Here is a 14,178-nt window from a genome sequence, read left to right as displayed (position 1 = left end):
CAAAGATTATTATTAGTTGGGTGCCTTTGCGGGAAAAAAAAATCTAAGAGAGTAAACGGTGGTTGTATCAAATGAAGTGATTTGCATTTGCAGCCTCAATTTTGATTTACAGCAAAACCAAACTTGTTAGATTTGAGCGAGAAGAAGGTGGGAGATGCGGTCAGTAGCACTTGGTATTGCCATTTCTCTAACACCATCTTCTCCTTCTTCTTCTCCTTCTTCTTCCTGTCATTGTTTTTATAACTCTTTCTCCTTCAACAAACTACTTCCATTTTCTTCCTCCTCCAAGATCTCTGCTCATTCTAAGCTTGATCATCCCTTTCTTATTTCGTCTGCCCATTTTCCAGGTCTCACTTTTTTTAATTTAAGCTTTATGTTGTCAATTAGCTGTAGATGAGTGATGTTTTTGCTTTCTCTGATTGTGTATAGTCTTTGTGTTTGTTTAGTTGGAGTAATTTTTTTTGATTATAGGGTAGACTGAGGGAAGGGGAGAACTTGGTGAGATGCAAACCCAAGACCTTGCCCCGAAAAAAAGACAGTATTTCCTTCAACCGAAACAACACCCACTTGTCGTTTGTTCAGTAATTTTGAATCATATTCGTGTTATGAATTTTTTTTTTTTTTTGATAAATGTTGTTGTGGTGACTTAGAGATTTTGTTACTAGCAATGACTATTGAGATTCATGGGCAATTCACAATTGCAAAATTATGTTCTATTGACTAATGAGGAGGAACATGGGCAATTTCAAAACCATGTTCTAATTTAATCACTATTGAGAATTATGGGAAACTGTTAAATGTTCATCATGTTGTTAGATTTAAGAGAAACATGAAAGTTTCGATCATGGGTTTTTCCAAGGAACATTGTGGTAAGATATTGTCGTCATGGCTTGTCAAGATAGTAATGTCCCACTGAGATTGTTACATTATGCTTATAATGTGTGAGCTTTGGGGGTTTAATTGTAGTAATCTCAATGGGACGGAGGAATCAGTATTTAAAATGGTGTACATGAAAGTTTCCTTTTTGGGTATTTGAAATGAACATTGGGGTAACATATTGACTTATTAAGATTGTAGTGATGTTTTACTAGAGTGTTTATGAATAACTATTTGAAAAGGTTTACCTGAAAGTTTTCTTTGGGGGTTTTTTTTCTCAAGATTGTGGTAAACTATTAACTTGTCAAGATTGATTTTTTTACTCAAGGATTGTTGTTAACATTGAATTATTAGTAGTTCTTACTATGAGTTCCCTGTTTTATTGTTTTGTGATGCTCTCTATTGAAGGGAAATGGGTTTGTCAAGCAAGTCAAGTGGCAGACTTGTTTCCATCCGTGTCACCTCAAGTAGTTGTTCGGGAAGCTAGATTGGATGATTGTTGGGAAGTGGTCGAAACACATTGTAGCTCCTTCTTCCCTGAATATTCTTTCCCATTGGATTTCGTCATGAGGCTTGATAGACTCGTGGCTATGGTATTTGGATTCCCTGTTCCTAGTGGTTGCATAAGAACTTGTTTGGTTGCTGTTATTGGTAGCTCTGCAGATATCTTCCACTTTGAGACCGAAGATCTCAAATTTGGAGGTTTTGATGCTAAATTTTCTCTAAATCGAGGTCAAGTTGCTGGGATATTAACTGTCGATACTGTTGCTGATTTCCTGCCTAGAAAAGGACCATTGAGGCAGCGAAGGTGCGTTCTAATCGAGAGTTAACTTATCATGTTTTAATCATTTCTTTGACTTAGTGGTCCATGATGCTTAGGAAGTTGAGATTCATCCTCTAATCTCTAAGGGTGCATGGAATTTCTTGTTATATGTTTAAATGCTTCATATTTTGGTGTTAGAAGAATACAAAAACATTTCATTGTCCTCATGCCACTAAAATAGCACCCTCCTTGGCAGGCAAAAGGAAGTCGGTAGTACATAGTGCATTCCTTGCAATAACAATATGCTCCCTTATGTAATAAGAAAGAAGAGGACATGAATTTATGACTAATCTTACTTTAGTCTATTACAATCAAAAACCAAATACGTCGAATCCTTGGCTCCATCATAAATGGTATTTGAAGAATTCGTCTAGTTATTTAACTTCCTTTTATTGGTTAGATTATTATGACTAGAGTAACCTTGATGATATGTTTAGCCCTCTAGTTTTAGCCTGACCCCAATTTTCTTGATATGGTCTTAATCTCTTAGATTAAGGTGTCTACATCTAGATGGAAGATAAAATAAGAGCTTCAAAGCAAATAGTAAATTTTCTTTGAAGGAATATGGGAATAATAGCACCTCATTTAGGTTTTTCCATGTATGGAGAGAGGAGCCTATGAGTTTGCATTCAAATATGGTGTTTGGAAATGGCAATGACATAAAACTGGCAATCACATTCAAGAACAATTACATCAAAAGTGAAACCTACAAAGAACTCCTAAGTCTAACCACATTTAGCAATCTACATCAATCTACATTTAGCAATCTACTCGTAAAAGAATTGATTGAATTCGGAATCTTTCCACCTTCTCTTGGTGTATATATATGTTTTTTGCGAAACACAAAGTTTGAACTTAAATTCTCAATTCATTAATCTGATGAAATCTGTATGTTAAGCCTTATATATACTAATTCACTCCCTAAATAAAAGACTTTGGTAGTCATAATTCAACTTACAATAAGACACCCATTTCATCCACTACTAACTAAAATAAAATTTGAATGCCAAAAATGATACCAAGTAAAAAGAACTTGCACAAGAATCCGGTAGTAAAAGCTTCCCTTACTACACTAGGACACTCTAATTAATTACATTAATTTTAGGACTAAAATTCTTAAGCTCACTCAACAATTCGAGGCCTGCCGACAAGTAATCGGTGCTTCTGATGCTGTTTCACTGCTCTCCGTTGCTGGCTGACGAGTCGTCAAGGACACAAGAAACAAGAAAACATTGCAACATGGAACAAAAATGAGGCCGTTCCCCACTTTATAATGGATTTCAAACCGCAACAACACCATTACATGACCGTGAATAAGATCATGGAGATGGAGTTACAACTTACAACCATTATAAGCTGTTATGCTAACACATTACCGTTTAATTTTTTTAATTGAGTAATAGGTTCCAAAGGACTTATTATTTTAGAAAACTCGAATTATCATGATGGAATGGATTTTCTTCAACTTAACAATTCATTGTGATGTTGGCAAAACAGTCGAAACACCGCGTTGTGCCGTGCCCGTGAAATCGCGACCATTACGCAATCATGACGACATCCACGGTTTTTTTCTATGCATTGCAGGTGCAGAGGTGGTATGACTAGTTAATAACTCTGTAATGAGTGAAGGGTAAACTGAAGTATTTATTATAATACTGAATCTGACAACTGGACAATAAGATTTCCATATCAGAAATTTTCACCTAAGGGAATACGGCATGTAAGTTCTGATGTTTCATAACCCTGAAACATGCTTTCCCTGGGAATAGCACCGCTTTCTATTATGGTTTGTTATAGCAGTTATTGTTCGTGTGTCTTGATATTGATTTGCAAATCAAATGCTTCTATAAACCTTGAGTGCCTTTGTGCACAGTTGGCCTTGTGAACATGAGGATTGTCTCTGGGATTTCTCCCAAGCAGCTGTTAAGTTAGTTTTGGAGTTTGATAGTTTATTATGGGTAGTGAGATTGGAGAATTGTTTGCTGGGAATTCAATAGAAGGCTTGAACAAGAAGCTAAAGAATATGAGCTACTCTTGTGAGAGAACTTCTCTTGGTGGGGTGAGCTCAAAACAAGAAGTCTATATGCTAATACTTTGTATTAGTTTAACGTATGTATGGGGTGCGTTTCACAGTGAGACCGTCTCATACAAGAATTTGTGAAAGAATATATAGCATAAGGAGTGTAGTCAGTTTTGGGAGATCATTCAGAAAAGAATTTCTTTTAGCCATTTCTAATGGGAGTACTATCCTCTCAAATGAGCGCTTGTAAAAATTGTTAGCGGTCTGCATAAATCAAGCAACCATTCTGAAACTCGGTTTTTCTCAGTTCTTGATTCTCTGTTTCATTACCTATAATTAGTGTTAGTTTCAGATTCAGCGTTGAGTAGGGGATTACAGATTAAATTCAATTCACGCTATATAGCAAGTAGGGGATGACATTCTCTATGATGAAGTCGTTTGTAAGCTAATTGGATCTCGTTCAGATAAATCTGTTTATAGCTTTCAGCATTGAATGGATCCTTCTATCACCAGATTATGAAGTTACTGCAGATATTTTTGGAATTGTAGAATTTAAGAACCACTCTGACAATATAATGCCGTGACAGGACTGGGATAGCTTACATTTCAAATGTGGCAGTTCGAGAGAAGTTTCGACGAAAGGGGATAGCAAAAAGACTCGTTGCCAAGGCAGAGGCTCAAGCCTGGAGTTGGGGTTGCCGTTCTATTGCGCTTCATTGTGATTTGAACAACCCGGGGGCTACAAATTTGTACAAGAGCCAGGGTTTTAAATGCATAAAAGTTCCCGAGGGGGCGAATTGGCCTCAACCCAAGACCACCCCAGATGTCCAGTTCAACTTCATGATGAAACTTGTAAGTGCTCCTATTACCCCATAAGTTGTGAATAGTCCGAAGAGATTATATACATAAGGCGAGCATTGGGAGTGATCGGAATTTATTCTTGTATAAAATCTGCCTCGTTTCTTATAAATGAACTTTGTAACTCTCGTGTCGTTGTAATGCTATGCCTCTGTGATCAAATCTCGTTTCTTTGTCGTGTAATTTCCTTCATTTTGTTCCGTATCGTGTATATATTATGAGGAGTGATCGGAATTTATTCTTGTATAAAATCGTCCTCGTTTCTTGTAAATGAACTTTGTAACTGTCGTATCCTTGTAATGCTATGCCTCTATGATCAAATCTCGTTTCTTTTGTCGTGTAATTTCCTTCGTTTTGTTCCATTTCATGTGTAAACTATGAGGAGTGAGCAAGAGCTCAAATCCGAACCAACATGTACCAGTCTGGCTGTTCCTAGAACTCGGAACTAGAACTGTGTTTCTATCTATTGAAACCCATTTTTAGTCATGAACAATTGTATATTATGGTATCTTGTACACCTTCGCTGCAGAAGGTTGTGGTTTTCATAGTTGATAGTTGATACAAACAAACAATACAGGCCATACTTGGAAGTTGGAAGATTGTACACAACTTAAAACTTGCCTAAGATAAGCACTTCTTTTGTCCCGTTTGAAATTGCTACTGTTGTGAGAAAAAATATCATTTTTAGTAATAAATTCTTACAGACACACTAAAATGGAAAGTGGTGGGATCATCATCTAAAATAATAGCAAAGTTAAAAGGACATACTAAAAAAGAAAGTATTGCAATCTCTTGAAAATAGTTCTTGAAATAAATTTTGTGAAGAAAATGAGATAATCAAATTAGCGATTTCCAATTTAAATTTTAGTAACTTTTCATTACCAACACTACTATTATATAAACAACCAAAGGGGCAACTAGAGTTTTACCACGACATTTTATAAATAAAGCTTTTACTGGAGTACAATTCATTGCTTACTCATCAATCTTTTGTCGTCGACTTAACTAAACGCTTGAGTTGATGGTTTAGGCTTCAGTATATGTTGTATGCTCTAACATATACCCTTTTACAAGGGAATCCTTCAGGCGAGAAGTGTTGATGCAACACATACCCTCCTTAAACTGATGGTTGTCTTAAAATGATCAATTAGAAAAATTAATTAATTATATGATTTCAACTTATGATGCAACTAACAATCTCAAAGTAATTAATCAGTGAAATCAATTAATTATATAGATCCTTCTAATAATAAGACGGTCTTACAAGACTTGCAAGAAGACTTTAGATCTAGGATGTATTAATTATTAATTAATATTAAAAAGAAAGACAGAAAAGTAGTATGGAATTGGAACAGTGAGTGGAAAAGATTCCGAATTATGGAATGGACTAGATTGGAGTGGACTTGGCATTCCTACATTTCTATGGAATTCAACATATTATTAATAATAAATATATTTGTACAGACCGTTTTTTTATGCGATGACTCAAAATAAATAATAATTTATGTTTATTGTTTTATTCAATCTATATATATAAAAAGCGTTTTATGGTGAAAATGTCTTATATAAAAATTTTTGTGTATAAATTTTGTGAATATCTAAGTATAAGAATTGAAAGAGCAATTAAAGTGAAAGCACGTTAATCAGTGCAGTTAGAAGTAATAGAAGCACATTAGTTGCCTATTTCTTTGCCTTTGCCTTTGGACTTGCCGTGTTCTACGGACATTTACTTTACTTACTTTATTGCCTCTACTTCTTGTCTTCCCTTCCCTATTCTATTCAATTCTATTCCCTAATCCCTACCACTAAAGGAGTAAACTCTACTTGTAGCTTGTGGTATTTATTCGGGTCATCGGGTCGATTTCAGGTTATGTGTTTTGAGTCGGTTTTAAATTAAGTGTTATACCCACATTGATTTTTACATTATTTTAAATTCATATTGACGTCGGGTCAAATCAGATTTAATTATAAGATCGAGTAAATATCGGATTATCGAATTTATTTTAATCACCTGTATTTGTAGCCTATAAACAAAGGCTAATAGTGACTTAGTACATGCTAATTTATTGCGCATTACTTCTTGCTTCTCCACTTTAAAATTCCATGTTTTTCATTAATATTCGCTGTATACTCTCCGGTCTCCACTTTACTTGGTGTACTCGAATGTTATAAACATAATGGTTTTATTATTTTCATTATTGATAGGCAACATATATGAAAAAAAGATTTAATTAGATAAAAAAATATATATGTAAATAAAAAATGTTTGATTTAACTAAAAAAACTCCATTTTCAAAAGTTTCTATACTTCAAATCTTCAATTCAAACATTATATAAGTAAATATATTTTAATCAAAAAATCTTGAAACTTGTTAAAAATTTCAAAAACAAATAAACTAGCAGAATAGAACTTTCTTTGTCTGATCCACTTTTATTATATAATAATAATAATTTCAGTAAAAAAATAAAAATAAAATAAAGTTCCAATGGTCAACCTAAAAACACACCCGTATTTTCGGATCCAAGAAATAAATATTATAAATAATAATAATAAAAAAAAGTGTCACACGTTTTGATGTCAATTGTCAAAGGCTCCCATCTAAAATGTCTTAGTTTCCCCTTCTTCTACGGAACTTCCTTGTCGTCATTTCACGTTAAAGCTTCACTTTTTTGTACTTTCACCATATTCCCATTTCATTTGGATTATACCCTTTTCTTTCTCTAAATCCATTATCTCATCTCTCTTAGCTCCTTCATCAACCTACCTAAGAAGTAACAACAAAGGTAATGATCTTTTTACATTATTAGCTCCTTCATCAACCCACCTAAGAAGTATAAGAAGTAAGAACATCGGTTATTGGGTAATTTTAGTTTTTTTAGTTAGTCGTTAAGAGATTGTTGGGTAATTAGCAGGTTGAAACAATTATTTTTGAAATTAATTGAACTAGTTAAATTCGATCAACGATTAGTCATTTGCCAAACACGTCATTGTGTTGGGTAAAATAGCTAAGTAATTAGCTGTTTAAAATAACTAAAATACTTATTTAGCTCCAATCAATAGTTGGGTTATTAGCTGTTTGAAATATCAACTAGTAATCCAATCAACTAGTAGTTGCTTGCCAAACACACCTCTTATGTTGGGTGAAATAGCTTATCTAAGAATTTTAATTTATTTTGTCTAGTTATATAATTAGCTTATTGAAGTAATTTATTTTGCTATTTTTAAACAAGCTGATCGAACCAACTAGTTAAATCAGATCAGCTAATAGCCATTTGTCAATTACGCAATTATGTTTTGAAAATCAATCATATTTGTCATGTTTTTCTAAATATTATTGTTTTGTATTGATTGATGCAGAAAGAAGGATAAACAAAGTAAGATGATGTATCCAAGTAAAGAAAGTAGCTTGGATTCAGAACTATGGAAAGCATGTGCAGGAGGAATGGTTGAAATGCCAATGGTTAACTCCAAGGTCATATATTTCCCACAAGGTCATATAGAACATGCTCAACTCAATACAAATAGCTTTCTTATTGATCTAAAAAACTACCCAAAATTAAACCCATTAATCCCTTGTAGGGTTTCTGAAATCAAATACTTAGCCCATCAAGAAAATGATGAAGTTTATGCAAAAATTGGGTTAGAACCCTTAAAAAATGGGACAATTTCTAATTGTGATGACGGGTTTTTAAGAAAACATGATTTAGAAAATGGGTTAGAAAAAAATGCAAGTTTTGCTAAGACATTAACTCAATCTGATGCTAATAATGGAGGGGGATTTTCTGTTCCTCGTTATTGTGCAGAAACTATATTTCCTAAATTAGATTATTCAGCTGAACCGCCGGTTCAGACTATTCTAGCTAAGGATGTTCATGGGGTTACTTGGAAATTTAGACATATTTATAGGGGGACTCCTAGGAGACATCTTTTAACTACTGGTTGGAGTAATTTTGTTAATCAAAAAAAGCTTGTTGCTGGGGATTCTATTGTGTTTTTAAGGGCTCAAAATGGGGATTTGTTTGTCGGGATTCGAAGACCGAAAAGAGACCTATTAAGTGTTCCTAGTAGAGGGTTTTCACCCTTTTTTAGAAATGATGATCATAATCCTTGTAAAGTAGTTGAAAGTTTGGGTTGTAGTGAGAGTGACGAATCTGTAGTTCGAGCTTTAAATCTTGCTGCGATTGGTAAACCGTTTGAGGTTGTGTACTATCCGCGAGCAAGTACACCAGAGTTTTTTGTGAAAACCGAGACTGTTAGGTCTGCAATGCAGCTACAATGGTGTCCTGGAATGAGGTTTAAGATGGCCTTTGAGACCGAGGATTCGTCTCGTATTAGTTGGTTTATGGGAACTGTGTCTTCTGCTCAGGTTGCTGATCCTGTACACTGGCCTAACTCACCTTGGAGACTTCTTCAGGTACTTGATTCAGTTCATTCCGTAGGGTAGCTATTAGTTGCCTTAGTAGTTGTTGGTGTTAGATGTTTAGTAGCAGTCTAATTACATGTTTAATTTGTAATTGATCGGTAAAGGCAGTGGTTATGGTAACTGTTGGAATATAATTTGTTAGAGAAAAATGCAGAGATTTTTGATTTTATAGCGTAATATGAAGATTTGCTACATGCACCACTAAATGCTACTTAAATTGCTACGTTTGCCAAACAATGATTTTTTTAAAAAGTCATTAAACCGCTAACGGCTACTTAAATCCTAAGGCTTTTGTTTGGTTGAGTGAAAATGTAGTGGTTGTGATCATATTGCTAAATTTGGTGCAACCATTGGCTTAACATAAAAGGTGAGTTGGAATGATTCATTGGCTTAACTTAACATAACAATTGTGCTACATGCAACATTAAACGCTATTTAAACTGCTATTTTTACTAAACTGAGATCTTTCAAAAGTAGCAGTCTAATTACATGTTCGGTAAAGATAGCGGTTATGATAGCTGTTGGAATATAATCTGTTGAGGAAACTGTAGAGACTTTTGATTTTATAATGTAATATGAAGACTTGCTACATACACCACTAAAATACTTAAATGCTACGTTTACCTAACAGTGATATCTTTTAAAAGTAGCGGTTTATCCTCATTATACCAGTAAGAGCTACTTAAACTCTTACGCGAAAGTACACACCCTAAGGGCTAAGGCTTTTGTTTGGTTGAGTAAAAATGTAGTGATTGTGATCAAATTGCTAATAATTTGGTGTTAACAAAACAGGTGAGTTGGGACGAACCGGAGTTGCTCCAAAACGTGAAGCAAGTGAACCCATGGTCGGTAGAGTCAGTGGGAAGTACGCCACAAATTCATATGTTGCCAATGTCGCCACCAAGAAAGAAGCAACGGCAATCTCAAGTCCCCGAAATTGGTTTTCCCGACCATGCTTCGATGGCAACGACATACCGAAATGGAAATGGCGGTGCTTACAGTTCGAGTGGCTCCTTATTAGAGGTTCCTGCAGGTGTACAGGGAGCCAGGCAAGCTCATCACTTTAGACAATTCTTGTCTGATCATCTAAACAAAGTGAATTATTCTAGTCTTGTTTCAAATAATGGACCAGATTTGAAATTTCTCCAATCTAAACCAAAATTAAGTGAAAATATATCTTCTTTTCTAACTATGGCAACAAATCCAAAGGAAAAAGATGATATACTCACACCAAAGTTCATGCTTTTCGGGAAACTCATAAAGATTGCCCAATGATTCGATTCAACAATGACGACTATCGAATTCACTCGATGCCTTCTATAAGACGATGCTAGAATTCGAAGAATGAGGTCTTTAGATTAGGAAGTTTTTTTTGTTCTTTTAACACTATTTTGGTGAATGTTAAATAACATATCATCATTGTTTAACTATTCTAGGTGTTCATGTATTTCATTTTGATACTTGCAAACTATAAAAGGAAATGGCTCCTATCCATTTCAGTGGATTTTCGCCCTGAAATGGCAAGGAGCCCATTCCATTTGTCAATGCCAACAGTTTGAATTCAGTCAGGATATCTTTATTTTTTTATGGTTATTGGTGGGATGGATGGCACTTTGCCTTACAAGAAGTGGGGATTTGCTAAAGCTTAATGTTGTACTACTCCGTCCGACCATTTTATGTGAGTGTTCTTGTTAAATGCGGCAAATTCAGAGTAACTTTGAATATCATACTTTATATTTCACTTTTTTAATTCAGAGTTCACTTTAAATAGTCAACTCAAGGTGAACTTTCCATGAGGGAGGAAAATAAACAACGAGAATTAAACATAAATTCCTTTTTTAAAATTGATATAAGATTTGATTCTTGCTGTACTATTTCTTTAATATGGTAAAAAATTAGTTTATTTGGTGGATAAACTATTTATTACTAATAGACAAATAAAATATATATTTGTTTATTGATGAGTTAGATTCCACTACTTTTAAAAAATGAATAAATGTAGCTAACTCAATAAATGATAAATCAAACAAATGAAATCCAAGCAAACCTCAACTTAAATAGTTATGAACATATTCACTGTAATTTTGACCACTAATCCAAATAGTTATGGCTAACTTTTAAGATACCAATTGCAATACAAGATCTCATTAAATTTGTGGAATATGTAAAAAGTTTTCACAATAAAAATTAGCAAATTTAATAAAACATAGATATAATTGATAATAAATTTTAGACCCTCCTATTTGTCATGTTTACTTTCTAAGACACCTTAGCTATAAATGCAGCAAATCTAGAGTTGCACAAAATTAACCCGATTATCCAAAATTGAATATGAGTCGACCTGATCCACTTTTATTCGAAATAATTCATCAATAAAATATAATCAAATTGTCAAGATATTTAAGAGAAACAAAATTAACCCTATTTGAAAAACCCCCACCTCTAATCATGTTATCCTCCAAATATAATAGAAATGTTATTGTTTTATAATATGATATAATATTTATATTGTACTTTGAAGTGTTGATAGATTATGATAAATCAATCATAAAATATGGTAGAAATATTGTTACCAATCAAAATACCTTTCTTCAATGTTTCACCATATGTAATACAAATATAATATACATTTAAGTATCTTCTAAAAAAATAATGTATAACTTCAAAAATATTTATTAGACCATCTCTTTTTCAACTAGTTAAATTTTTTATCTAATTTTAAAAAAGTTTGAGATTAAAAACATAGAAATATCACTCCTTTTTTTATTGTATATAAATTAAATATTCATTTCGTTCCCTAATAAAGTTCCCAAAAAGAATGTTCACAGGGATTAAGAAAAATAGAATATTTTAGATAGTGAATATATATTATTTAATTGAATAATAAATTTGATTGGAGAAAAATAGGGACCACAAGCATTAAAAAACATTAAAAAAAGTTAGTGGAAAAAATATAAAGACCACAACTAATAAAAATTAGTTATATAAAGTTAGTGGGAAATAATGTGGGAACCATAAAGAATATTAAAATGTTAAATTGAAGTTAGTAGAGGATATTGAGGGTACATAAGCATTATAAAAATATTAAAGTGAGTATGAATAAGTTTAATTTTTGTCCAAAATTTGTAGAGGTGTTCATTCGGGTGATCGGGTCGGTTTCGGACAGACGTCATTCGGTTCGGTTGTATTCCGACTGTGTGTTGCAACGGGTCACACTCGGTTTGAGTCGGTTAGTCACGGTTCGGTTGGAGATCTGTTATTCAAGCTATTGGGTTAGCATCAGTTCGGTTTCGGTTGAAGTTCATGTCGAGTGTTAATTGTTCTCGGGTTGCCATCGGTTACTAATTGTTTCGGTTTTGTCGGGTACAGATCGGGTTCGGATTTTTTTTTTAAAATAGAATTCGGCTACGTATTACTAATTACTAACGATCGAATCAATATAAAATTAAGTTGATAGTCATTTTTTAATTGATGACAAGATTCCCTTTACTTAAAGCAAAATAGTTAAAATGCAAATCAATTAGTAATAATTATTACTTTGTTACTTTTACTTGTTTAACCGGAAATTAAAATTATAAAGTTCTATCAATTTTCATCTAATTCGACTAAAAGTAGTTAAATAAACATTGACTTTTGATTATTAACTTTAAATATATGAAACCGTGCATTTGTAAAACTTAATTTATTAAAATATCTAACACTTTATTAGATTAACAAAAAGATGATTGAATATGAGTCTATCATACTTCTATGTTGAAAATTAGTTCAAGTTTACAGCAGTTCGATCTAAAATTCGTTCAGGTTAAGTCGATTTTAGCAGGATCGAATTCTGTTTCGAGCATTATGCGGGTCGGATATAACTCGGGTCGGTCATTATTAGGTTCGGGTAATCTCGGTTAATGGTTATGTGTCGGTTGCAAAAATCGGTTACAGCTTGGGTTCAACTTTCCCATTTTCGGTTGTCAACCGGTTCGGGTACAATTTTTGTTCGGGTACAATTTTTGTTCGGGTATTGTCGGTTCGATAAACCTTTAAAAAAAAACACATTTTCGAATCTGTTTACTTTCAGTTTCGGTTCGGATTTTTGAGTTGGGCCACATTTGAACAGCTCTAAAAATTTGTAACACAAATGGAAAAATTCTCTATGAGAATAACGAATGAAACACTCTAAAATGACAAATGGAAACTTTTTTAAGGAATGGAAGGATTACATCTAAAGCGGACATCACAAGTTACAAAAACCAGTTTTGCTAGAATGAAAATTTCGCCAAATTTGAGTCGATTAATCAAATTATTGGAATTTGAACATTGATACATTTTTCAAGGACAACCGTGTCATAGCAGCTGGCCATTTAAAATAATATTGCCTCTACTTTCGAGAGATTGCAAAAATATAAGTAACATTGTGAGGAGTAAAAATTAATAAATTATTTAAAAATTCTCTATAATTTTAAAAATTATAATATTTTTCTAAACATTTAACATGTACTACGTAATATAATATTTACGCCTTTAATTTTTTGAGATCTTATATAATCGAACATGTTAAAAATGCTCAGAACCACCTAACCCAAAATTATGTTTTATTGTTTTTAAGAATAGTACTCTTTGTTTGTGATAATATAATGGATGATTTAGATTAAAAGTGAGAAAGTAAAAAGTGAAATGAGTCGGTGAAGAGTGTTTTAACGATAGGGAGAAAGTGAGGTCCATATATCAAAAAAGAATATAGCTAAAATTTTGGGGCAGATTCAAAATGGAAAATGTAGTTAAAATTATATAGGACAAAGTATCAAGAAAATAGCATAAAAAATTAAATTAGATAGATAAGATTAAAAAGTAAGAGAAAATGAAAAAAAATATGTGTGAAACAAAATTAAAAAACATAGTAAGATCATTGTACAAATTAAAAAAAAAAAAAGTAACAAAGTTAAAAAAAAAATAGAGTAAAATGAAACATATTGCACTTCATAGTTCATATAGGGTTACACTTGCAATAATCTTAATTTGGTTTTCATATCAAAGTACTCTTCTATCATCACTTATTTTGTATCACTTAGATGCAAAATAAATAGAATAAAGTAAATTTTTTTAGCCGGTAATCGTTAATGACAGGCTATTCAAGGATATTGAATCATGAAATTTTATAAAAAAAATAAGCTTTTTTATTTGAAAAG

General features: G+C 32.8%; 2 protein-coding genes across 2 annotated transcripts; both read left to right on the top strand.

The window, feature by feature from the left end:
• On the top strand, nucleotides 1–4,920 carry LOC130801635 (GCN5-related N-acetyltransferase 4, chloroplastic). Its single transcript, XM_057665515.1, has 3 exons — nucleotides 1–347; nucleotides 1,285–1,684; nucleotides 4,307–4,920. Exons 1-3 carry the CDS (start codon nucleotides 155–157, stop codon nucleotides 4,593–4,595), a joined length of 882 nt encoding a protein of 293 aa, XP_057521498.1. The 5' UTR covers nucleotides 1–154; the 3' UTR covers nucleotides 4,596–4,920.
• A 2,303-nt stretch (nucleotides 4,921–7,223) lies between these two features.
• On the top strand, nucleotides 7,224–10,572 carry LOC130801633 (auxin response factor 10-like). The gene is made up of 3 exons (XM_057665512.1): nucleotides 7,224–7,361; nucleotides 7,936–8,992; nucleotides 9,794–10,572. Exons 2-3 carry the CDS (start codon nucleotides 7,958–7,960, stop codon nucleotides 10,274–10,276), a joined length of 1,518 nt encoding a protein of 505 aa, XP_057521495.1. The 5' UTR covers nucleotides 7,224–7,361; nucleotides 7,936–7,957; the 3' UTR covers nucleotides 10,277–10,572.
• Nucleotides 10,573–14,178: the final 3,606 nt, after the last annotated feature.

The sequence above is a fragment of the Amaranthus tricolor genome, chromosome 15 (genome assembly GCF_026212465.1).
Source record: "Amaranthus tricolor cultivar Red isolate AtriRed21 chromosome 15, ASM2621246v1, whole genome shotgun sequence".
Lineage (NCBI taxonomy): Eukaryota > Viridiplantae > Streptophyta > Magnoliopsida > Caryophyllales > Amaranthaceae > Amaranthus > Amaranthus tricolor.
Note: the sequence above shows the minus strand (reverse complement) of the source record. Positions and strands in the feature narration are given on the sequence as shown.